This window comes from Bos indicus, chromosome 17, assembly GCF_029378745.1.
Source record: "Bos indicus isolate NIAB-ARS_2022 breed Sahiwal x Tharparkar chromosome 17, NIAB-ARS_B.indTharparkar_mat_pri_1.0, whole genome shotgun sequence".
NCBI lineage: Eukaryota > Metazoa > Chordata > Mammalia > Artiodactyla > Bovidae > Bos > Bos indicus.
Window position 1 is genome coordinate 13,159,281 of NC_091776.1, and position 26,348 is coordinate 13,185,628.

A 26,348-nucleotide genomic window follows, 5' to 3' on the forward strand; every position below is an offset into this window, starting at 1 on the left:
TCAGAGGAAGGGGAGAGTAGTGGGTGAGGGGATAGAGAAAGGCTGGGAAGATTACTTATGTCATCAGAATAAAAGATTACACTCTTTCTTCTCCCTTCTTACAGTACTTTATCCTAAGATGCCTGGCATACAGTAAGCATTCAGTTATGGTGATTATTATTATGATGATTTGAGCAATTTGAGTAGCTGTCACTGTCTCCTCATCTATGCATTTACCCTTCCCACATACATTGCCATTGGACAAACAGCATGATTTTGTATGCAATATTAGTTTTTAAATTTACCACGAGATAAAAATTATATATAAGTTTAAAAGGCTTTATGGAGTAATAGTTTTAAATTTTTAGTGAGGCACAGTTTGCTTTGCAAATCTAATGAAACTACATATATAGTATAACTATGAACTGGACAGGGAACAACAGACTGGTTCCAAATAGGAAAAGGAGTACGTCAAGGCTGTATATTGTCACCCTGCTTATTTAACTTATATGCAGAGTACATCATGAGAAACGCTGGGCTTGAAGAAGCACAAGCTGGAATCAGGATTGCCAGGAGAAATATCAGTAACCTCAGATATGCAGATGACACCACCCTTATGGCAGAAAGTGAACAGAAACTAAAAAGCCTCTTGATGAAAGTGAAAGAGGAGAGTGAAAAAGTTGGCTTAAAGTTCAACATTCAGAAAACTAAGATCATGGCATCTGGTCCCATCACTTCATAGGAAATAGATGGGAAAACAGTGGCTGACTTTATTTTTTTGGGCTCTAAAATCACTGCAGATGGTGACTGCAGCCATGAAATTAAAAGACATTTACTCCTTGGAAGGAAAGTTATGACCAAGCTAGACAGCATATTAAAAAGCAGAGACATTACTTTGCCAACAAAGGTCCATCTAGTCAAGGCTATGGTTTTTCCTGTGGTCATGTATGGATGTGAGAGTTGGACTGTGAAGAAAGCTGAGTGCCGAAGAATTGATGCTTTTGAACTGTGGTTTTGGAGAAGACTCTTGAGAGTCCCTTGGACTGCAAGGAGATCCAACCAGTCCATTCTGAAGGAGATCAGCCCTGGGAGTTCTTTGGAAGAAATAATGATAAAGCTGAAACTCCAGTACTTTGGCCACCTCATGCGAAGAGTTGACTCATTGGAAAAGACTCTGATGCTGGGAGGGATTGGGGGCAGGAGGAGAAGGGGACGACAGAGGATGAGATGGCTGGATGGCATCACCGACTCAATGGACGTGAATTTGAGTGAACTCCGGGAGTTGGTGATGGACAGGGAGGCCTGGCGTGCTCCGATTCATGGGGTCGCTAAGAGCTGGACATGACTGAATGACTGAACTGAACTGATACCTGTGATTTCTGGGGCTACCTAGACCTGGCTTACTGGTAGCTCAGTTGGTAAGGAATCTGCCTGCAGTGCAGTAGGCCCAGGTTCCATCCCTGGGTGGGGAAGATGCCCTGAAAAGGAAATGGCAACCCACTCCAGTATTCTTGCCTGGGAAATCCCATGGACAGAGGAGCCTGGTGGGCTACAGTCCCTGGAGTTGCAAAGAGTCAGATATAACTGAGCCATTAAATCATAGACCCGAGGGTAAGAACCCATGATGTAGATCAAATTTAAAGAATTATAAACATCTACACACTACTGTTAAATGGTGTCAACAGCAATGTTGAATAAGCTAAAATACAATTAATAGAAAAGTGATGATAGTTAAGATCCTGTGAGGCAGGCAGACACATGTGTGAACTCCGACTCAGCCCACTGACTAGCTTTGTGACTTAAGCCAGTTACTAACTGGACATGGAACAACAGACTGGTTCCAAATAGGAAAAGGAGTACATCAAGGCTGTATATTGTCACCCTGCTTATTTAACTTATATGCAGAGTACATCATGAGAAACACTGGACTGGAAGAAACACAAGCTGGAATCAAGATTGCTGGGAAAAATATCAATAACCTCAGATATGCAGATGACACCACCCTTATGGCAGAAAGTGAAGAGGAACTAAAAAGCCTCTTGATGAAAGTGAAAGAGGAGAGTGAAAAAGTTGGCTTAAAGCTCAACATTCAGAAAATGAAGATCATGGCATCCGGTCCCATCACTTCATGGGAAATAGATGAGGAAACAGTGGAAACAGTGTCAGACTTTATTTTTTTGGGCTCTAAAATCACTGCAGATGGTGACTGCAGCCATGAAATTAAAAGACGTTTACTCCTTGGAAGGAAAGTTATGACCAAGCTAGAGAGCATATTAAAAAGCAGAGACATTACTTTGCCAACAAAGGTCCATCTAGTCAAGGCTATGGTTTTTCCTGTGGTCATGTATGGATGTGAGAGTTGGACTGTGAAGAATGCTGAGTGCCGAAGAATTGATGCTTTTGAACTGTGGTGTTGGAGAAGACTCTTGAGAGTCCCTTGGACTGCAAGGAGATCCAACCAGTCCATTCTGAAGGAGATCAGCCCTGGGATTTCTTTAGAGGGAATGAGGCTGAAGCTGAAACTCCAGTACTTTGGCCACCTCATGCGAAGAGTTGACTCCTTGGAAAAGACTCTGATGCTGGGAGGGATTGGGGGCAGGAGGAGAAGGGGACGCCAGAGGATGAGATGGCTGGATGGCATCACCGACTCGATGGACATGAATTTGAGTGAACTCCGGGAGTTGGTGATGGACAGGGAGGCCTGGCGTGCTGCGATTCATGGGGTCGCAAAGAGTCGGACACGACTGAGCGACTGAACTGAACTGAACTGGAGTGTTACTTTTTTTCCCTTCAATCAGTAAAATTGAGATGATAATAGTTCCTATATCACAGGGTTGAGGAGTCAATGAGATAATGCATATATAAAACATTCATTCTGGGCCAGACACAGAGTATATTCACTTATTCACTCACTGTTTCTGCTGTTGCTGTTGTGTTTATAATTATTAGTGTTGTTACTATCTATCCTTTGCCTTTCTAAGCTAACTCTGATTATCTTTAGGTTCAGTGACTAAATTATCCTGAATTTAATAACAGAGATGAAATTATTCTGAGCAGAAAGTTTGGTCCTTTAGATCTGCTTTTGTTAAGAAAGAAAAAGGAATCCTTAAGAGTCATCTTCATGATCTTTGATCTTTTCACGATAAGAAAGACCTTTCACTGCCTGTTTATGGCTGGTGTATCAGGGAAAAGATCTTTTGTACGCCCTTCAAAATTTCCCCTTTTTCCTGTGTTTCCCCTCCTGTCTCCTTCCTGGCCCAGCAGACAGAGAATGATGTCTGTTTGATACCGCTGGCCTCTTTTGAAAATCTGGTAATGGCATTTATCCTGTCAGCAGTTCTTGAGTATTTAGCGTTTTACATCTTGATCTGTCTTTATTACTTGAGGAACAGCCCTTAACTTTCCCCATTCCTTTCTGATGAAAAGCTCAGGCTATAGAAGTTTGGTCCCCTCACTAAGCTACAGATCCCCTGCTGTTTTTATAGACCGACTTTTGACACAGACTGCTTCTGTTCAAGTAGCTCATTGTTACTAAGTGAGTGCCAGTTTATACCAGATCTTAACTTTTAAATCAAGTTGAAATAGACTTCTTAATGGTTATTTTGGTGCTGTTTAAATTGTCTGTTTTTTCCCCCAATGACCAAAATAATGCATGCTTATTTTAAAACATTAATCAGAAAATATAGAAATCATAAAAAAGAAAATAAGCTCTATGCCATCAGAATACTCACTTTTACTATTTTTGTATGGTTCTATATAGGCCTTTTTCTGTACGCATGTAGGTTTATATGACTTAAAATTTTTTTTGTTTTTCCCAAAACGACATCCTTTTTTTCCAGTCTGTTTTATAATCTGCTTTTCCCCCTTCTTTAACTATATATTTATGTGTATCTTAAATAGTTGTGTAATATTTCATTGAATTGGTGTATTGTAATTTGTTTAACTAATTCTCTATTGAGATAGACATTTAGGTTATTTATAATTTTTCATTGACTTAACTGCAGGACCATGAACATTTCTCTTTATCTGTTTTAGAGTAGTTGTGTTATTGTCTTTTAATGCATTTTTAGAAGTTCTTTGTGAGTCAAAGACTTTGCCTCTACTAAATCGCCATGAATGTACATTTCCCCAATCATATTTGGGTATTATCAGTTATTTTCATATTTCCCAATATGATAAGAAAAACACCAATGTCTGTGTTTTAATTTCCTGTTTCTTTGATTATTGGCGATTGAATATATTTTAATTTTTTTTGGCCACTAGCAGCAGTTCTAAGATGTATATTTTAAAAGAGTAGAGGTTTATTTCTTGCACTAAGTAATAAGATTATGCTTTCTAGTTTTTAAACATTTTTCTCTTTGCTAGACTTAGTTTCTCACTTAGCTAGTTATTTTCAAGTATTAACATAGGAAATTAAGTAAGTACTAACTAGAAAAGAAAACCAAGCTTGTTAGAATAATCTTCTTTGTCTAAACACAAGTGAGGAGAACTGAAACTCTCAATGCTTATTTGCACTCTAAGGTACCTATTTTGGCTTAACTGGTCCTTCTTTAGCATCTGGCTCTTGACCATGTTCTAGGTGAGAGATGTTTGTAAAAGTAACGTGTATGTGTTTTGTCACATGTTCTTCATTTTTATTATTGTTAAAGGACATGGAAATCATTGATCCAAATACTCATTTTGGCAAAGTATGACTTTTAAAATCAGAAGATAAGATGTTTGGGATATAATCTTTGCACATGATAAAAGCATGTTGTTTTTACTTTATTGCTTTTAGAAGAAAAACAACAGTGAAGACATTATGTATTTATGCGGATTACAAATCTGATGAAAGCTACACTCCAAGCAAGATCTCAGTCAGAGTAGGAAATAATTTTCACAACCTTCAAGAAATTCGGGTATGTCTTTAAAAATTTTTTAAATATTTTGTCCGGTAACATTTGCCATTTAGAAGATGGTCACTTTTGACATTAAACAGATTAAAATGTTAATTTCTAAAAGGGAAAGTGTTAATATTTTAGAAAACACTTTATATTTCTTATATTTTAAATTTTCTTCTAAATTCTGATTGTCATCTGTATTTTTTCTCCAGTATTTTATTATGGAAAATTTCAGATACACAGAAAAGCTGAAAGAACTGAACAGTGAACCCCAACATACTCATACTCATATTCTAGATTATACAATTGTTAGTGTTTTGCCATACTTTATTATGATCTTTTCATTATCTCATTTTTATGTACATTTCAAAATAGGTTGTAGATATTTCTACATTTCATCTCAAATACTTTAGCATGGTGTATGATAACCAGAGTCGTTAATATTTCTTTCTAAAGGTTCATTTTTTAAGGTAAAATTTATGTAAATTTTGCACAGATCTTAATTATTTGGTGAGTTTTGACAAATGTATAATACATCTGTATAGCCCCAACTCCTATTAAGATAGATATAGAACTTTCCATTACCCAGAAAATTCCCTCATATTTCTTTCTAGTCAGTCCCCATATCTGTCTTACCCTCAGTGGTAACTGTTGTGATTTTGTTTGTTCTTTCATTCATTCATACCACAGATTAGTTCTGCCTGTCCTAGAATGTCATATAAATGGAATCATACAGAGTATACATTTATGTAAAGATTCTTTCGCTCAGCCTCATTTTTTTGAGATCCATCCATGTTGTTGCATGTATCAGTACTTCATTTTTTGGATTCCTGAGTTGTAATCCATTGTTTGAATAAACTACAATTTATTTATCTTCTGACAACTTTCTGAAGCCAATAGGACCATGCTTTTGTGACCTGAATTTTATTAATCCCCAAATATTTACATTCCAGACATATTTTCAGTGATTTTGAAATATACACTTGGAAAATTGTGACCCTTATTCAGCAGTTTTTCTTTTCAGAAAATTTTTGAGCTCAAATAGTCATTAAAATCCTCGAATTAGGTGGTTCTGAGAAATCTGCGACGGACCTATACTTTTTGAAAAGACTTCTAGTTAAATTGTGACCTGGACTCTTATTTGGTGTTTATATTTAGATCTATCTACATTTATATTTCTTCCCCGAGTTAGTAGTAGAATACTTAATAAAAATCGTATGTACTTTCATTGTTTTCTTATTAAGTGCAGTGTTTTCCTCTTGTGAAACTTGCTTATACATTAACAAATAATAAGTAAGTACATTGTCCACAGGTATTATTGTTGTTTGATCTTCTTTGAAATAAATTCATTGCTTTTTGAGATGAATACTTGATCTTCTTCCGGAGTTATCTTCCTTTATTTTTTTTTCCATGGTAAACATTTTATTTTTCTACCTCAGTTGCTTATGGGGGTAAAAATAAAACATCATTAGGGAGAAGCACAGATGAACTATTTATGGAGATGAGGAAAATTCACGATGGCTCAAACGTCTGTGAGCTAAGTATACTAGCACAAGTTCACTAAAGCAAAGCAATTCACAGCAGAACAAAACAAACAGGAAAAAAAAAGCTATACAGATTTTGAAAAATAGCATCTATGAAAAAGTCTGTGGGAAAATAAAAGGAAATTAACCAATGACGACATCAAGCATCTTTAATGAGATGAGCCAAACTGCACATGTTGGGCCTAAAGGATGTGCGTGCATGCTTGTTGCTAAGTTGTGTCCGACTCTTTGCGACCCCATGGGGCCCGCCAGGCTCCTCTGTCCATGGGATTCTCCAGGCAAGAATACTGGAGTGGGTTGCCATTGCCTTCTCCATCTTCCTTTATTTTTAAAGAGTAATTCTGTAAATTTTCTCAAGGACTAATTCGGTTTTGAAAAATTGCCATAAAAAAGGTAGCCTTATTCTAGTTTAAAAACCTTTCTTATTTTCTCTTGACAGACCATACTGGTTAATTTGTACTTCCTGTGCTTGAATAAATTCACAAATAGATCAGCTCTGAATTTTCTTCATTTAAATTTTTTTCAATACTTTTTTCATTCAGAATCATTAAAAATTTTATTATCATAGTCATATTGGACCATTTGCTAGACTTTTATTAGTCAGTTAGTCATGTAACAGTGCTTAAAGCCTTGAGACATTTACTTCTTGTACTTAAATTATTAAATATTTTATATTTATCACATGATTGGGTCACTCATATTGAGAAACCTTTGGGAGCAGAGTCAGCTTGTTTTGATTTAGAATTAAAGATTTGTCATACAATTCTTCATACAGGTTGAAATAAGTGAAACGCTAGGAAGAAAAGGTTTTGATCCAAGATATGTATGGTTGAATCGTCCAAAAAGAGCCTGTTCGAACAGTGCTGCTTTTCTTCTCTCAGAATTGTTACAGAGACTGCTAAAAGGAAATGATGTAGTCAGAATTGGTGTTCAAAGCACATTTGTATAATGTTAGCTTGCATTTTGGAGAAGGCAATGGCACCCCACTCCAGTATTCTTGCCTGGAAAATCCCATGGATGGAGGAGCCTGGTAGGCTGCAGTCCATTGGGTCGCTAGGAGTCGGACCCGACTGACCGACTTCACTTTCACTTTCATGCATTGGAGAAGGAAATGGCAACCCACTCCAGTGTTCTTGCCTGGAGGATCCCAGGGAAGGGGGAGCCTGGTGGGCTGCCGTCTCTGGGGTCGCACAGAGTCGGACACGACTGGAGCGACTTAGCAGCAGCAGCAGCAGCAGCAGCAGCAGCATGTATGGTATATTTTTATAATGTCCACTAGATGTCACTGTTGTCCTTTAATTGCTGTTCTCCTAAATTTAAGAGATTAAGTTGATACCTCAAGTAGTCCTAGTTGCACTGGTTGTTTCAAGAGTGTATTAAAAAATTCTTTAATGCGTTTTGGGAACTGCAGGCTTCATGTCTAATTTCTAGCTATGTGTTAAATATATGTTTGTATCTGTAAATTATAGAAACTTTGAAGACCATTTGGACCATTGTAGAATACTTTTAATCTAGTCTTTGCTTTTACTATATCATTTAAGTCATGAAACATTAGCCATATAGAATAAGGGCTCTTTTAAATAGTCTCTAAGTGTGTTTATATTTCTGTGTAGTGACCACATAGCCTCATGAGACCAATAATAATAAATATTACCAGGTGATAATGTAAGTTGTTTTCCTGAAAAACTTAATGAACATACTGTTTCTCTGCCACAGTTCTCGCTAAGGAACCATAATTTTTGGATTTTGCTTTAAAATATTAGTGTTGCCTTTGCAGCTCATAGTATAAAGAATACTTTTATCTTTAATTATACATCTTTATAATGTGATTTATTCTGTTTACTTTTTATTCTTTTTTCTTTTGTAAGTTAAAGAAGTTAAGAATTTGATAGCACTTTGTTTTTTAAGGAAATATAAGCAAAGGATGATTTTATTTTCTTAATGTTACTCCTCTATAACATCTAAATTGTTACTTTAAAAAATCTTTGCTTTTTCTAACTCAGATACTAAGACAAGTGATTAAAATAGTGTGAACTTTTATGAGGTTTTTAGAACCATCATTTTATTAGTTATAGGACTGATTTAACTGAGTGGAAAATCCAACTAAATCTTTTTATATTTTTCCATGGATGCTTGCCCACCGGAGGGTGTAGTGTGTATTGGAGTGTTTTAATAGGTTTTCCTTTTTTACTAGAAATTATGGATTTGTTTACTTGAAACACTCTAAAGCCTATTTTCTGTAACTTTGTTATTGATTTGAAATAGCAACTTTGAAAAAAAACTATAGTTCAGGGTGAGAAAAACTTATCAGTCATCCTGTTTATCCAACTATTTCTAGTTTTCTAGCATATACTTTCTTTCATCTCAGTTATAAAGTATGACATTATATGTAGATCTTTGTTTCATCTGTTGAAAAATCTCTGCAAAAAGATCAGGCCCTTCCTTTACTATTCTAGAATGCATATTTTAACCTGTATTCCTGAAGAGGAAGTTAAAACAAATTAAGTTTAGACTTTCTGTCTAATGGATACAAGATACTGACTCTGGGCTTGGCCAATTAGAACACTTTTTGTACCAGAGTTGAATTAATTTATGCTGCTCATTCTGCTTTCCTGTTTTCAAAATTATCTATCCTACACAGATTGGAAACCAACAGCCTAAGAACATTTTATGTTTATAATTTATTGCTTCTGCAGAAGAGACTATTTCTATATGGAAGTAAGAATTTAGCATTTCAGAGTCTGTGTCATTATCTTTTCAATATATTTAATCTCAGTTTTGTTACTTTTATGCAAGAAATCATGTTCATGTTGTCCAGGAAGTTATTCTAGAGATGTTTTCAAATAAAGATATGGTTTCTTTTTAACTATTTAAATCCTGTGTATTTTAGCATTATGTTTTGGTTTAATGTTGTTCTTTTCCTTTGCTCTCAGAAGGAAAATATGTGTGAAGGAAATTTTTTGTTGTTTAGTGTGAGGAACCAGAATACTACTGTGCATTAAATGTGATCATTTTAGAATACATCCCCAGCTAAAATTTAAGAAAATTTAAAATCTATGTTTTCTAGCTGGGCTAATAGATACATGTATATGTATGGCTGAGTCCCTTTGCTGTTTACCTGAAACTATTACAACGTTGTTAATCGGCTATACTCCAATACAAAATAAAGTTTTTACTAAAGACAGTTCTCTTTTTATCTCTGTGTGTATTCTCATTCCCATAAAAAAAACTATTGTAGAAATTTTTGTTCTCAAATATAAAATGAAAGTCATTTATTGAACATATATTGGTGGCTCTCAAAATTACTTCTACACAGTTTATGAAAAACAACTTGCTAATTTAAGGTTAAGCAGATGTTTTCAGCATATGTGAAAGTTGTCTTTTGGTTCCTTGTTAGTATTTTACTTCTAAAATTTGTAGTCACAAGAGGATCAAGTACTGATGGAGCCCAAAATTGAGCGCTTAAGTGAATTTTAAGCCTTGCTTTTGTCTTCAGATAATAAAGCTCTTACCAAGTGTTTTTTTCTTTTTTTAAGAGGAGGCTTGAAACAAGTCTTTAATGTTAAGAGAGCCATAATGATATTTTCCTTTTCTTCCGTGTGGGCGAGCATTTTGGCTGTCTACCTCGTGTCTTAAATCAGTAGCATGGCTATGAGAGTCCATATATGGTACTTTGACAGAAGTGGTTAATAAGTCAGCTCTTCTGTTAAAATAACATTTACTATTATAATTTGCGTTCCATTAATGTGTGTGGTAGAGTGCAGAGATGCAGACAAAGGCTCTGACTCTCTCCATTGATCTTAAAATCTACTTTTATTTACTTTCTTATGAGAGGCCTATTTTAAGCAACTTGATATAAAGTAGAATGATTTAGGTGGTATCTACAGACATAAATTGGTTTGATAAGACAGTGTTTAATTTACTGAGCTCTTTGGAAAAAATAGTTTTTATTGAATTTAGCTAATTGGAAAGAAAATATTTTTTAAAATCAGCTTTTATAACAAATTTTAGGACATTTTGAAATGAGTGTAGAATATTTTGGTGTGGTACACACAATTTTTTGGCTAGAAATAGTGTTGTCTTTTATTCCTTTCTAAACATAATGAAAAATATTCATAATTATCAATGCATACATTACTTATTTCTAAAATGGAGTTGAGATAACTATGCATTTGGCGTATGTTTCTTCTTGAAACTAAAATATATTACAGAATAGAAGAGTATATTTATTTTTAGGAGAGGAACCTTCTTTGTATCTCTTGTTTTTTGTTTGACCACAAACTTAAACTATAGATTTTTTGCATAGCCTGGCATTCCCATGTAATACAAATTCTTGCTTTGTTCAGTAAATATTTATTTAGAGGCTGTTAAGTGCCAGACACTGTATTAGGTACAAGGGATACAGCAGAGATAGTCACTATTTCTGCCTTCAAGCACTTCGTAGTCTGGTGGAAGAGACAGGCAAATAAATCAACAATCACAGTTTAGTAAATACACGCAGCGTGTATGAGAACACAGTAGTTTAAAATTTTTTTAATTTAATGATAGTGATAGTTTGAAATTTTTTTCTAAAAGAGGTGATGGTTTGACTGAATCTGAAGGATAGAGTAAAGCCTCCTCAGGTGGAGAATAAAGTGGAGCTGTTTCAACATAAAGGTTCTGTACAAAGGTATGGAAGCATGCAGGTCTGGCATGATGGCAGAACTGCCAGGAGTTTAGCATGCCTGACAGCTGGGTAGGTGTGAGGCGTCGCAGGAAAGACTGGAAAAGTGTTTATTCTTTCAGCATATTTACTGTGATGGTAATGGCCTGTGTATGTAAGGAGTTTACCTTTTTTTGTAGAGTAAATACATAATTGTTCCACTGAAAATGATATAGGTGAAAGTCAGATTGTGCCTGCTGTCAGACTTCTAGGGAGCTTAGACTTGAAATGAGGAAACGTTGATAAAGTGAAATCCTGGCTATGGTGAAATGGACTGGAGCAATGTGAAAACCAGGCATGTAGTCCTGTGAGTGCGGGCTTACTCGCTCAGTCGTGTCCGACTCTTTTGTCACCCTTTGAACTGTAGCCCACCAGACTCCTCTGTCCATGGGATTTTTCAGGCAAGAAAACTGAAGTGGGTCTCCATTTCCTCCTCCAGGGGATCAGGGTACAAATTACGAGGATTTAACTAAGGTGAGAGCGGTTGGGTTCAAGAGGAAGGGATGTGTTTGAAGTGGAATCCACAGGACTTGTGAATGATTGCTACCTGGGAGTATCTGCAGGTGATTCAAGTAGGTAGAACGGGACATCTAGCATTCTTCTCATGTCTGGCATCTGGTTGAATATTGCGATTTAATTGGAAATGGAATATAGAGTAAGGACCATAGAGGTGGGGATGGAGAGAAAGTTTAAGCTAATGAAATTAATTTTGCCTCTGATTTCTTGTATCCTTTCAGATGGAAGACTTTTCAGTGGGTAGTCAGGTCCATGAAACTGAACCCAAGGGAAAAAGTCTAGGTTAGAGGTATAGATTTGGGAATCATCCATGTGTAAGTAGCAGCTTAGGTGTGAGTTTCAGTTTCATTCACGGAGTGTGTATGGTTGAAAAGAATACCAGAGCTGAAACTGTGGGAAATGCCAGTATTCAAGGATTGGGTAGTAAAAGGTCATCCAATGAAAAACGCTGAGAGGAACTGCCAGAGATGAGAATAAAAATCAAGAAAATACAATGTCACAGAACTGATAATGGTCAAGAACTCAGTTAGATAGGGCCTGAAGAGTTTCCTTCCTAAGCCTGTGTGACATGTTGTAATAGGCAATGTATTTAATGCAGCTCTGAACTAAGGCAGTTCTTGCAAGTAGTTTAGTCACTCTTTGGAGGGATAGTTTCTAAATTTATATTAATAGATTGGAGACTAATGAAATTGATTTGCTTTTGTAGCAAGAATTCTAAGTTTTCCTATCATAGTATTTGTGCTAAGTAAGAAGATTCTGATGGGTATTCTTGTTTCATAAGTCTTTAAATTGGAAGGTTTTGTCCTGCTGATGCATACTTGAAGGAAACTATGAAGTCGATGGGGTTTCTTTCAAGAGCATTGTGCTGTATAGTTACTTTTTCAAGAGCATTTTCACAGCAGTTATGGAAAGACTGCACTTAAAAAATTTTTTTAGGCAGAGTGACAGTAGTAACAGTCAAGGGCAAAGAAGACAAACAAACAAAAACCCAGAATTAGAAAGCCCTTTATTTAACCCTGGGCTTCCCTGATGGCTTGGTAAAGAATCTGCCTGCGATGCAGGAGACCTGGGTTTGATCCCTGGGTTGGGAAGATTCCCTGGAGAAGGGAATGGCAACCTACTCCAGTATTCTTGCCTGGAGAATTCCATGGAGCCTGGAGGGCTACCGTCCATGGGGTCACAAAGAGTTGGACACAACCGAGCGACTAACACTTCCCCTTTATTTAATCATATGGCAGGATGTGGGTTTCCCAGGTGGCGCTGGTGGTAAAGAACCTGCTTGCCAATGCAGGAGACGTAAGAGACACGACTGAAGCGACTTCACACACACACGCGCACGGCAGGATGTAATACAAAAATACAATAAAATGCACTTTATTATGTGTTTTACTTACAAATACGAAAATGAGATATGGATTATCAACCCCTGTTATGTAAAGAAAGCTTACTGAGTGTGAGCAGCTGAATGAGCCAGGACTGAGCACCTGACTGAAAACCTAGCGGGTGTCAAAAACAGTAGACTTTAATAAAAAAGTCAAACCAGCAGTCAGTCCATAGCCTTGCCACTGACCCATGTTTGTATACTTCAGGAAGATTATCTAAATAAATCCAATCGATTCCTTCTCAGGAAAAAAAAAACTTTTAATTGTGATAAAAAAAAAAATAACCCCATAGGGTTTGTCATCTTAACATTTTTAAGTATATAGTCCAGTAGTGTTAACTATATTCACATTGTTGTATAACACATCTCCAGAATGTTTTCATCCTGCCAAACTGAAAATCTGTGTCCATTAAACAAGTCCTTGTCGTTTCCCTACCCTCAGACCCCAGTAACCACCAGTCTGCTTTCTGTCTCTGAATGAGTGAAGTCATACAGCATGTATCGTTTCGTGACTGGCGTATTTCGGCTAGCACGATGCCTTCGAGGTTCATCCCCGTTGTAGCATATCACAGGATCCCTTTCCTTTCTAAGGCTAAGTCATATCCCATTGCATAGATAGACCACACTCTGTTTATCCATCCCCCTGACAATGGACAGTCAGTTGCTCCCACCTCGAGATTATTGTGAATAATGCTGCTTTGAACACGGGTGGGCAAATAGTTCTTTGAAACCCTACTTTCAGTTCTTTGGAATATAAATCCAGAAGTGGAATTGCAGAATCATATGGTAGTTCTGTTTTGTAATATTTTGCTTCTCTCCAAAGGATGGCTTATAAGAAACAGGCAAGTTAGCAGTAAGACTTGATGCAGAAACATAGTAATTTGAAGAAGGAGGGGTAAGGTGAAGGGCCGTGCACCACTGAAGCTTTGAAGTTAGAAGATTATAAGCTGTGAGGTACAGGAGTGGGCAGGATGGCGTATGGATGGAGTGGGTGTAAGGACAGAGACAGACGCGAGGAGAGCGACAAATAGGGTGGGACAAGTGGCTGCTGCCCCAGCATTTTCATTTCCTGACCTTTCTGATACCTGGGTGTTTATTTTCTCCTGGTTTCCCATGTGTATATAAACTTTTCCGTAATCTCCCTCTCCCTATAGACTTTGGAGTGAGTTTTTGTCCCTGGCTACTAAAATGACCCTGATTAGAACAGTAGTAGCAACAGAAAGCAGAGAAGGCGATGGCACCCCACTCCAGTACTCTTGCCTGGAAAATCCCATGGATGGAGGAGTCTGGTAGGCTGCAGTCCATGGGGTCGCTAGAGTCGGACACGACTGAGTGGCTTCACTTTCACTTTTCACTTTCATGCATTGGAGAAGGAAATGACAACCCACTCCAGTGTTCTTGCCTGGAGAATCCCAGGGACGGGGGAGCCTGGTGGGCTGCCGTCTATGGGGTCACACAGAGTCGGACATGAGTGAAGGGACTTAGCAGCAGCAGCAACAGAAAGAGCTGCAGTGTTTCTTGCTAAGAAATACCTGCTGAAAATAGTTTTCATAATTTAAATATATATTGAATTGAGGAAAGCCTACTCAAAGACTTTCATTTTTTTTTCTCAGCCTCTTATTTCACACGTGTTAAATGAAGAATTCATATTCTCCAAATATTAGAGGCAAAATTTTTTTTATAGGACCAGTGTTGCATTTGGAAGAGAAGAATTGGCATGTCAGTTTTGATTTTTTAAAAAATACTTATTTTTTTAATTTGCTGCTCCTGGTCTTAGTTGAGGAATGCAAACTCTTAGTAGCAGCATATGCAATCTAGTTCCCTGACCAGGGATTGAACCCGGGTGCCCTGCATTGGGAGTGCAGAGTTTTAGCCTCTGGACCACCAGAGAAGTCCCTCAGTTTTGATTTAGATTGGGTTGACGATCATAGAATCGTTTTTGAGTTGTCGTGTTCACTATTATTTGTGTTTATTGTTAGCTCTGTGTTCTATTAAGTACTTCCTGCACATGTCACTGTGCTAAGCAGTCATTACTTACAGTTCCGTTTTTTCTCCCCAGAGCTCACGTGGTGGTCAGATATCATATTCAAATCAAGCTGAGACTTAGAGAGGTGAAGTAGATCTTGTGCTGTAGGGCTCACGCTCAACATGAGAACGTTAGAACTGAAAGGAACTTTAGAGGTAATTTAGTTCATCAGAAACTCAGATGCTGAACAAACTGGCAGGTAACCCACCACCGTTAATCCAGGCCTTATCCAAAAGCTGTCCCCCACTTTGGATAAGGCATGGATTAATGGTGGTGCGTTACTGCCAGTTACTCAGTTGCAGCCTTTCTTACCTCAGGGAATATAGGTGCAGGGTTGCCAGTCTTGCAGTTTTTAAAGAGAAATCATAAATCTGGATTTGAATATGAAATTTCCCAATTTTTAAAACATGCTGGGCAAACAAGGTATATTTGCTGCTGGATGTGGCCACCAGTTAGCAGCTTCTTACCAAGTACGATGCCGTTATTTACGAGCAGTACACCACGAGGTAAAGTAAGCTGCCCAATGTCACACAACAAAGCAGTTTTTTAGCTGGGAACCAACGAACACTATGTATTTCTTTCATTTTTTTCCTTAAAAAAAATCACATTAGATTACAAGTTACCAAGACATTTCATCAAGTTTTTCAGAAAAATTGAAATCTGTATCTGAGGAAGTGAGCTAGTTAGTACTAATTAGTAAGTGGTGGGATAGATTAATTATTGATTTTTGAAATGTATTTAAAAATTGTTTACTCCCTTGGTATATCCTCTTGAAAATCATTGATACATGTAATGCTAAAGTTGTTGGCGTGTGTGCGTGCATGTTCGGTCACTTCGGTTGTATCCTACTCTTTGTGACCCTGTGAACTGTAGCCCACCAGGCTCCTCTGTCCATGGGATTCTCCAGGTAAGAATGTTGGAGTGGGTTGCTGTGTTCTCCTCCAGGGCATCTTTCTGACCCAGGGATTGAACCTGCGACTCAGGTTTCCTGCATTGGCAGGCAGGTTCTTTACCGCTGGCACCACCCGGGAAGCCCGTTGTTGGCATACGTGTTTATAAATATTTGCTTTTCTTTTTGCTGATTGCTCTTGCTTAATGATTTTGCAAAGACCTTTCAGCAGGGTAATTTGGAGAATAAGATTTCTAAGGAGAAAAGAAAAAAATCTCCAAGTTTCAGAATAAAAGATTGAGAATATTGGAGTAGGAACTCTGGGAATATAAGCCAATTGATAACTTTCTTCTGTGGCCACAAGCATTTGTAGGTTTTGGGGGACATATTTACAATTATAGTTGATGGTAGAAAACAGAAACAGTAGTTCAGCTATCTCAGTACTATTTTCAGAACAAATTGTCTACTTTGTAATTAGCTTAAAAATGATAATTAGCTAAAATGGTCCATAGCTAATCTTGATCTCTGGTGCTTAATTAAGTAGGGCAGAAGCGACCTTCAAAGTACTTCTGATAAGAAAAGATCTAGAATCAGACTAAGTGATACTGTAACTTAGAGACAGTAGTAGGGAAATTGTTTAGCTGTTAGCTGTCTAACAATTTTTATTGTCTGAAGCCTTATCTTGTTCTAAATTTATATGGTATTTCTTAAATAGCTGTGTAAATTTGCTACTGCCTTATTTTTGATAATGAAGATTATAAGTTCTTATTCTGGATCTTATATAATCTGTGGCTTCCCATTCTTTGCCACCAAATGAACAAAATTATCGTATAGTTAGAGATACCTCAGACTGAAATATATAATGTTAAGAGAATGAGAAGACAAGCCACAGACTGGGAGAAAATATTTGCAAAAGATACCTCTCATAAAGTACTGTTATCCAAAATATAGAAAGAACTTTAAAAACTCAATAAGAAAACAAACAATGTGATTTTAAAAATAGGCCAAAGAGCTTACCAAACATCTCATCAAAGAAATACACAAATGGCACCTAAGCATCTGAAAACATGGTTCACATCGTACGTAATCAGGGACGCGCGAACTGAAAGGAGATGATAGTACACATTTTATTAGGATGGCGAGTCCCCAGTCCTCACAAGGACATGGGGCAGAAGGAACTCTCACTCACTGCTGGTTGGAAGGCAAGATAGTGCAGCCACTTCCCTGGTGGCTCAGACCATAAAGAGTCCACCTGCCATGCAAAGACCTGGGCTCAATTCTTGGATTGGAAAGAGCCACTGAAGAAGGGAATGGCTACTCTCTCCAGTATTCTTGCCTGAAGAAATTCCACGGACTGAGGGGCCTGGGGTTACAAAGAGTCAGACACGACTGAGCCACTTTCGCTTTCACTTTGGAAGACAGTTTGGCGGTTTCTTAAAAAACTACATGTACTCTTACCATATGACCCAGTAGGCTTGCACTTTGATATGTACTCAGAGGAGTTGAAAACTTCAGTTCAGTTCAGTCGCTCAGTCGTTTTCGACTCTTTGAGACCCCACGAATCACAGCACGCCAGGCCTCCCTGTCCATCACCAAATCCCAGAGTTCACCCAAACTCATGCCCATCGAGTCGGTGATGCCATCCAGCCATCTCATCCTCTGTCGTCCCCTTCTCCTCCTGCCCCCAATCCTTCCCAGCATCAGGGTCTTTTCCAATGATTCAGCTCTTCGCATGAGGTGGCCAGACTATTGGAGTTTCAGCTTCAAATCAGTCCTTCCAATGAACACCCAGGACTGATCTCCTTTAGAATGGACTGGTTGGATCTCCTTGCAGTCCAAGGGACTCTCAAGAGTCTTCTCCAACACCACAGTTCAAAAGCATCAATTCTTCAGCACTCAGCTTTCTTCACAGTCCAACTCTCACATCCATACATGACCACTGGAAAAACCATAGCCTTGACTAGACAGACCTTTGTTAGCAAAGTAATGTCTCTGCTTTTAAATATGCTATCTAGGTTGGTCATCACTTTCCTTCCAAGGAGTAAGCGTCTTTTAATTTCATGGCTGCAATCACCATCTGCAGTGATTTTGGAGCCCAAGAAAATAAAGTCTGTCACTGTTTCCACTGTTTCCCCATCTATTTGCCATGAAGTGATGGGACCGGACGCCATGGTCTTAGTTTTCTGAATGTTGAGCTTTAAGCCAACTTTTTTACTCTCCTCTTTCACTTTCATCAAGAGGCTTTTTAGTTCCTCTTCACTTTCTGCCATAGGGTAGTGTCATCTGCATATCTGAGGTTATTGCTATTTCTCCTGGCAATCTTGATTCCAGCTTGTGTTTCTTCCAGCCCAGCATTTCTCATGATGTACTCTGCATAGAAGTTAAATAAGCAGGATGACAATATACAGCCTTGACGAACTCCTTTTCCTATTTGGAACCAGTCTGTTGTTCCATGTCCAGTTCTAACTGTTGCTTTCTGACCTGCATACAGGTTTCTCAAGAGACAGGTCAGGTGGTCTGGTATTCCCATCTCTTTCAGAATTTTCCACAGTTTATTGTGATCCACACAGTCAAAGGCTTTGGCATAGTCAATAAAGCAGAAATAGATGTTTTTCTGGAACTCTCTTGCTTTTTCTATGATCCAGCGGATGTTGGCAATTTGATCTCTGGTTCCTCTGCCTTTTCTAAACCAGCTTGAACATCTGGAAGTTCACAGTTCACATATTGCTGAAGCCTGGCTTGGAGAATTTTGAGCATTACTTTACTAGCGTGTGAGATGAGTGCAATTGTGCAGTAGTTTGAGCATTCTTTGGCATTGCCTTTCTTTGGGATTGGAATGAAAACACCTTTTCCATTCCTGTGGCCACTGCTGAGTTTTCCAAATTTGCTGGCATATTGAGTTCAGTACTTAGCAGCATTATCTTTCAGGATTTGAAAGAGGTCAACTGGAATTCCATCACCTCCACTAGCTTTGTTCGTAGTGATGCTTTCTAAGGCCTACTTGACTTCACATTCCAGGATGTCTGGCTCTAGGTCAGTGATCACACCATCGTGATTATCTGGGTCATGAAGATCTTTTTTGTACAGTTCTTCTATGTATTCTTGCCACCTCTTCTTAATATCTTCTGCTTCTGTTAGGTCCATACCATTTCTGTCCTTTACTGAGCCCATCTTTGCATGAAAGTTTCCCTTGGTATCTCTGATTTTCTTGAAGAGATCTCTAGTCTTTCTCATTCTGTTGTTTTCCTCTATTTCTTTGCATTGATCACTGAAGAAGGTTTTCTTATCTCTCCTTGCTGTTCTTTGGAACTATGCATTCAAATGGGAATATCTTTCCTTTTCTCCTTTGCTTTTCACTTCTCTTCTTTTCACAGCTATTTGTAAGGCCTCCCCAGACAGCCATTTTGCTTTTTTGCATTTCTTTTCCATGAGAATGGTCTTAATCCTTGTCTCCTGAACAATGTCACGAACCTCTGTCCATAGTTCACCAGGCACTCTATCTATCAGATCTAGTCCCTTAAATCTATTTCTCACTCCACTGTATAATCATAAGGGATTTGATTTAGGTCATACCTGAATGGTCTAGTGGTTTTCCCTACTTTCTTCAATTTAAGTCTGAATTTGGCAATAAGGAGTTCATGATCTGAGCCACAGTCAGCTCCCGGTCTTGTTTTTGCTGACTGTATAGAGCTTCTCCATGTTTGGCTGCAAAGAATATAATCAGTCTGATTTCGGTGTTGCCCATCTGGTGATGTCCATGTGTAGAGTCTTCTCTTGTGTTGTTGGAAGAGGGTGTTTGCTATGACCAGTGTGTTCTCTTGGCAAAACTCTATTAGCCTTTGTCCTGCTTCATTCTGTACTCCAAGGCCAAATTTGCCTGTTACTCCAGGTGTTTCCTGACTTCCTACCTTTTGCATTCCAGTCCCCTATAATGAAAAGGACATCTTTTTTGGGTGTTAGTTCTAAAAGGTCTTGTAAACTTACATCCACACAAAATCCTGAAAAATCCACACAAAATCTTGAAAACTTATATCTACACAAAATCCTGCACCCAGATGTTTATAGCAGTTTTCGTCACAATTGCTAAAACTTGCAAGCAACCAAGGCATCCCTCAGTAGGTAGATGCATAAATAAACTGACAGTGGAATGTTATTCAGTGTTAAAAAGAAATGGACTCTCAACCCATGAAAAGACATGGAGGAACCTTAAATGTATATTCCTAGTGGAAAGATTCAATCTTGAAAGGCTACATATTGCATAATTTTAACTGTGACATTCTAGAAGAGGCAAAACTGGAGGGGGGAATAAGAAGATTACGGATTGCCAGGAGTTGGGTGTGATGGGAAGATGAATAGCTGGGGCTGAGAAGATTTTTAGAGCTGTGAAGATACTCTTTGTGATACTATAAAGATGGATACATTTCGTGGTATCAGGTTGGTACAAGCATAATTGTGGTTTCGGATGGTGAATTTTTGTCATTATATCTAGGCTCAAACATATCTTTATTAATCAAGATAGGGATCATTACAATCAACACATTCTTGCCAATGAGAAGTTTATTTGTATGGCATAAAAATCTGTGCTCCAGGGTTCAACGAACTCTTAGAAAGCACTTTCTGCTATGTGGAATGCTTTGTGGAAGCATTTTCCCTGCAAAAAGTTGTCAATATGCTTGAAGAAATGATAGTCAGTTGGCGAGACGTCAGATGAGGCAAAACTTCATAGCCCAATTCATCCAGCTTTTGAGTGTTGATTAAAAAGTTGAAGTGTTGGTTGTGTGACGTGTGATCGGGTGTTGTCATGCAAAAGAATTGGGCCCTTTCTGATGAGCAATGCTGGCTGCAGGCATTGCAGTTTTTAGTGCATCTCATTGATTTGCTGAGCATACTTCTCAGATGTAATGGTTTTGCTAGGATTCAGAAAGCTGTAGTGGATCAGACTGGCAGCAGAACACACCAAACAGTGGCCATGACCTTTTTTTGGTGCAAGTTTGGCTGTAAGGGGCTTCCCTGGTGGCTCAGCTGGTAGAGAATTGCCTGCAATGCAGGAGACCTGGGTTCAATCCCTGAGCTGGGAAGATCCCCTGGAGAAGGGAACGGCTACCCACTGCAGCGTTCTGGCCTGGAGAATTTCATGGACCGTGTAGTCCATGGGGTCGCAAAGAGTTGGACACGACTGAGCAACTTTCACTTGGCTTTGGGAAGTACTTTAGAGCTTCTTCTCTGTCCAGCCACTGAGCTTGTCTTCACTGGTTGTCGTATAAAATCCGCTTTTCATCATATGTCACAATCCAATCAAGAAATGGTTCATTATTGTTGTGTAGAATTGGAGAAGACAACACTTCAAAATCGTGATTTTTTTTGATTTTTGGTCAGCTCATGAGGCACCCACTTATTGAGCTTTTTCATCTTTCCAATTTGCTTCAAATGCTGTATGACCATAGAATGGTTGACATTGAGTTCTTTGGCAACTTCTTGTGTAGTTGTAAGAGGATCGGCTTCGACGATCTTCTTGATTGATCATTGTCAACTTCCAATGGCTGGCTACTATGCTCCTCATCTTCAAGGCCCTTGTTTTCTTTGCAAAACTTCTTGGAACACCACTGCACTGTATGTTCGTTAGCAGTTCCTGGGCCAAATGCACTGTTGATATTGCGAGTTGTCAATGCCACTTTACGACCCATTTTGAACTCAAATAAGAAAATTGCTTGAATTCGCTTTTTGTCTAACATCGTTTCTCTAGTCTAAAATAAACAGCAAGTAATATCACAACCAAAAAAAAAAAAAACACATTAAGTGAGAAATGGGCATTAAAATGATGCATAACATAACCACATTTATTTAAGCAAGTATTCCGAGGGGCGGTCCTAGGACGGCGGAGGAATAGGATGGGGAGACCACTTTCTCCCCCACAAATTCATCGAAAGATCATTTGAATGCTGAGCAAATACCACAAGAATGTATTCCAGTATCAAATGCAAAGTTCAACAGTGCAAAACCACAGTTACTTCTGCTCCAACCTAATAACATGTGTCCAATTCCGTAGAAGGTATAACATAGGAGTAGAACTCTGAATGTAAGCTTTGGACTTCAGATGATTATGATGTGTCAGTAGAGGTTCACCCTCTGTAACATATGTGCCAATCTGGTGCTGGATGTTGATAATGGCGGAGGCTATGCTTGTGTGGGGCAGGGGTATATGGGAAATCTATACATTTGTCTCTCTTTTGCTGTGAATAAAAAAACTGCTTTAAAAAACAATCTTTATAAATAATAGTATGTTCTTTATCTCCCTACCACTGAGAGTAAGCAGTTTTTTTAGGGTTTAATGGGCACACTGAACTCATACAGTAATTATAACAAACTGACAGCTAATGTTTTCCCTACTTCTTCCCTGAAGAAGAACATGCTTGCTAAATAAACAAATGAGATTTCATAATAATAAGTACCCTGATATTTTTTTGTGAAGAAAACATCTCCAATTTTATAATAGAAATCAATAAAACAATTATTAACAGACTTATAGCCAGTAATTACTAAAAATGCTATTTTAGTATATACATTTATTCTTATTTAGAAAGCAACTTTGAAAATACATAGATTCTAACCCTAAAATATTTAGACTGAATAGTGTGTTTAGTGTCTAATTTTCAAAGAATCCCTGTTCAAATAATCTGGTATTTTTTAACTTACTGAATTTCAGTTTTGTGTGAGTTTACCTAAGTATTCAGATTTGATAGACTCCTCTGAAGTTGAGGAAAAGGTACTCTGTGATTGTTTAATGGTAGATACAGAGTAAATTAAGTTTTTTAGGCAGAGTATATCATCCTTCAAGATTCTGTTTTTGCTTTTTCTCCCATTTCACTTAATTGTAGTGAATCTTGCCAATCAATATGGGTTTTTTACATAGTGTTTCTTTTACATTAACCTTATACAATAATAACTGTGGCCTTTGACTTATTCCCTTAATTGTACTTTCTTTGAGATTTGTGAGAAAATTGAATATTGTTGTTCAGTCACTAAATTGTGTCCAACCGTTTGCAACCCCATGGACTGCAGCACACCAGGCTCCTCTGTCCTTCACTTTCTCTCAGAACTTGCTCAAATTCATGTCCATTGAATCGGTGAAGCTATCTAACCATCTCATCCTCTGTCGTCCCCTTCTCTTCCCACCTTCAATCTTTCCCAACATCAGGGTCTTTTCCAGTGAGTCAGCTCTTCACATCAGGTGACCAAAGTTTTGGAGCTTCAGCTTCAGCATCAGTCCTTCCAATGAATTTTCAGAGTTGATTTCCTTTAGGATGGACTGGTTTGATCTCCTTGAAGTCCAGAGGGCTCTCAAGAATCAAGTCATCTCCAGCACCACAATTTGAAAGCATCAATTCTTAGGTGCTCAGCCTTCTTTATGGTCCAACTCTCACCTCTGTACATGACTACTGGCAAAAAGCATAGCTTTGACTGTATGAACCTTTGTTGGCAAAGTGATGCCTCTGCTTTTTAGTATGGTTTCTAGGCTTGTCCTAGCTTTTCTTCCAAGGAGCATCTTTTAATTTCATGGCAGTCACTGTCTGCAGTGATCTTGGAGCCCAAGAAAGTAAAATCTGTCACTGCTTCTACTTTTTCCCCTTCTATTTGCCATGAAGTACCCTTTAAATGTATAGTCCTTTAAAAAAAAGATTGCATTTGGTTTCATTGTTCACTAAGTATTATACTCATTTTAGATATTGCTAACCGCTTAATATGAAAGCTTTCTTTTCCTATGTTTTGGGAATTACAATAAACAGATAATACACATAAAACTTATGTAAAAAATGACTGAGTTGCCAGTAGTCTCAAAAGCTTATTTTTAGATCTTCAGACTAATTTTCCAAGAGTTGAGTTTCCTCATTTTTTAAAATTGGGAATTTCTTGAAGACATGCATGTTCTCTAGCTATTAAAACCATTATACTTTGGCTGCATTATTTATAAAATTGCTTTTATAGAATTTATCTTTTCAGTTCAGTTCAGTCTCTCAGTCGTGTCCGACTCTTTGCGACCTCATGAATCGCAGCATGCCAGGCCTCCCTGTCCATCACCAACTCCTGGAGTTCACTCAGACTCAAGTCCATCGAGTCAGTGATGCCATCCAGCCATCTCATCCTCTGGCGTCCCCTTCTCCTCCTGCCCCCAATCCCTCCCAGCATCAGAGTCTTTTCCAATGAGTCAACTCTTCGCATGAGGTGGCCAAAGTACTGGAGTTTCAGCTTCAGCATCATTCCCTCTAAAGAAATCCCAGGGCTGATCTCCTTCAGAATGGACTGGTTGGATCTCCTTGCAGTCCAAGGGACTCTCACGAGTCTTCTCCAACACCACAAAAAGCATCAATTCAAAAGCATCAATTCTTTGGCGCTCAGCCTTCTTCACAGTCCAATTCTCACATCCATACATGATCACAGGAAAAACCATAGCCTTGACTAGACGGACCTTTGTTGGCCCAATAGACCTACTTTGAGACACATAAGAAATTATGAAATTTGTTGTAATTCTGTTAGGAATATTTTTGAGGATGTAGTCTACTGTATCACAAAGTGGCCTTTTTGTACAGATCCAGAGTAAAAATTTCCTCCAGATCTGAATTCAGGAAAAGTGTTTTGGTTCTTATTATGCATGCGTGCACACACTCACACAAGTTCCTCTACTGAAGAACTTTTGAGCTTAAGGACTTTAATAGACATGAAAATCTGACTGTTGTAAGAGAGCAGTGGGTAGGGGGAGAAGTTCATCAGCTCTGTTAATTACCAATATGTGGTATTAGCAGTTGATTTTTGTAGTTAAAAATTCACACATATGACTAAATGGACTTAATGATAGCTCTTTGGACTATAAGTAGAAGAACATCTGTACTGTCAGAACCAATAATGATACCCACTTTTTTTTGACTGCCAGGAATTGTAGAGCCAAATTTTGTGACCTACTTAATAACAATTCTGTGTGTATTTCTGTGCCCTCATCTTTCCTTTCTGCCATTTAATAATTTTATGCCATATTTCTTATCAGCTGCCACAAATCTTTGGTAGCTTCCACTAGCACAGGGACAGTATCAGTCTTAATCACCCTCATGCCTAAGTATGTGGCACATAGGTGCTCAGTTAATGTTTGTGCAATTTTTTTTTTTCCTGCAATGGCCCTAGCATTTATTTTAAAGATAGCAGAGGGGCATCTGTTTTAGCTTTACTAAAGAAAAGAATTCTAGGCAGATTAGTTCTTAAACTGATTCCACCCTGGCAGCCCCACTTTCTGGTGTAAGCGTATGATCCTGGAGAAGATGATGACTACAGGGAATATAATTTACCTCCTAGGAGAATCTAGGAGACTTGTAGCTTACCTCTTATTCCTGGCCCAGTGGTGATAAGCTCAGGTTAAGTAGGATAAGAAAGGCACTTAGGGAGTAAGAACAAGCTGATGAATGAAAAGAAATCTCTGCCTGCCTTCACTTTTCAACTGTAGTATTTGGGAGATTGTGTCACATTTAAGATAATGAAAGGATAAAAATCAACTCAAAATTATTCTTAGCTAGTTTGTAAAATCTGGTTGTTAAATGTTAGCTTTAGCTTTATCCATTTAAAATTTTTGTCATTTCTCTGTGGAAGAATAATGAAAGGCATTGAGAGATGTTCCTGGCTGTAAAATACTTATTTTGAATGAAGAGTTGCCTTATGTTGAGAGAGAATTATCAAAGGCAAATATGGAATTCAAATTTAAAATTTCTGTTGACTAGGATCAGGATTATCAGTAGCATGAAATTACCATGACTCACTGAACTCCATTTAACCTGAAGTCATAGTCATTTGAAACTTGTTATTCCCCCAGAGTCATATTGTACTTGCCATTGAACACAGAGTTCTCTAACCTTGGCTTATGGGGGCAAAAACCCAGTCTGTTTCATAATCTGCAGCCTGGGTTTTAAATATTGTATTTAAAGTGGGACAGAAGGATGAGACTTAAGCCAGAGGAAGAAACATGTTTCTGGATTGTCTTTGCCACATGCTACTTTAATCGTAGGTTTGGAGTCTGTCAGATCAGAGTTGAATTCGTGGTACTATTACTTCTTTATTTTGTGATACGGTGCATTTCCTCTGTCCTCTTGGAGCCTTTATTTATTTACTTTAAAAAATGAGAATCACAATACTTCTCTTGTTTGGGTGGTCATGAAGATTAAATAAGATAAACTGTGTAAAAACATCTGCAGTGTATCAGATACTTAGTAAGTTTCTCAACATAAGTTTATGTCCTTCCATTCTCCTTTTTTCTCAAGTTTTATAATGGCTGCTTGCTTTATCCTTACTCACAGTAAGGATACTCCTTTCCAAGATTGCACAAGATTGAAAAATGCTAGATAAATGTGTCTTATATGAGGCTTCCCTTGTGGCTCAGCTGATAAAGAATCCGCC

At 38.1% G+C, this 26,348-nt stretch overlaps 1 protein-coding gene across 7 annotated transcripts in view; it reads left to right on the forward strand.

Moving 5' to 3' along the window:
- The window catches only part of ANAPC10 (anaphase promoting complex subunit 10), a 168,799-nt gene that overhangs the window by 32,257 nt on the left and 110,194 nt on the right, over window positions 1-26,348 (forward strand). For 6 of the 7 annotated variants that reach the window (XM_070769053.1, XM_070769049.1, XM_070769050.1 and 3 more), the window contains exon 4: window positions 4,757-4,877. In XM_070769053.1, coding sequence (XP_070625154.1) covers window positions 4,757-4,877 — 121 coding nt within the window. Of the gene's footprint in view, window positions 1-4,756; window positions 4,878-5,071; window positions 9,588-26,348 lie in introns of those variants that run through there. The other variant, XM_070769048.1, reaches the window with a different exon arrangement.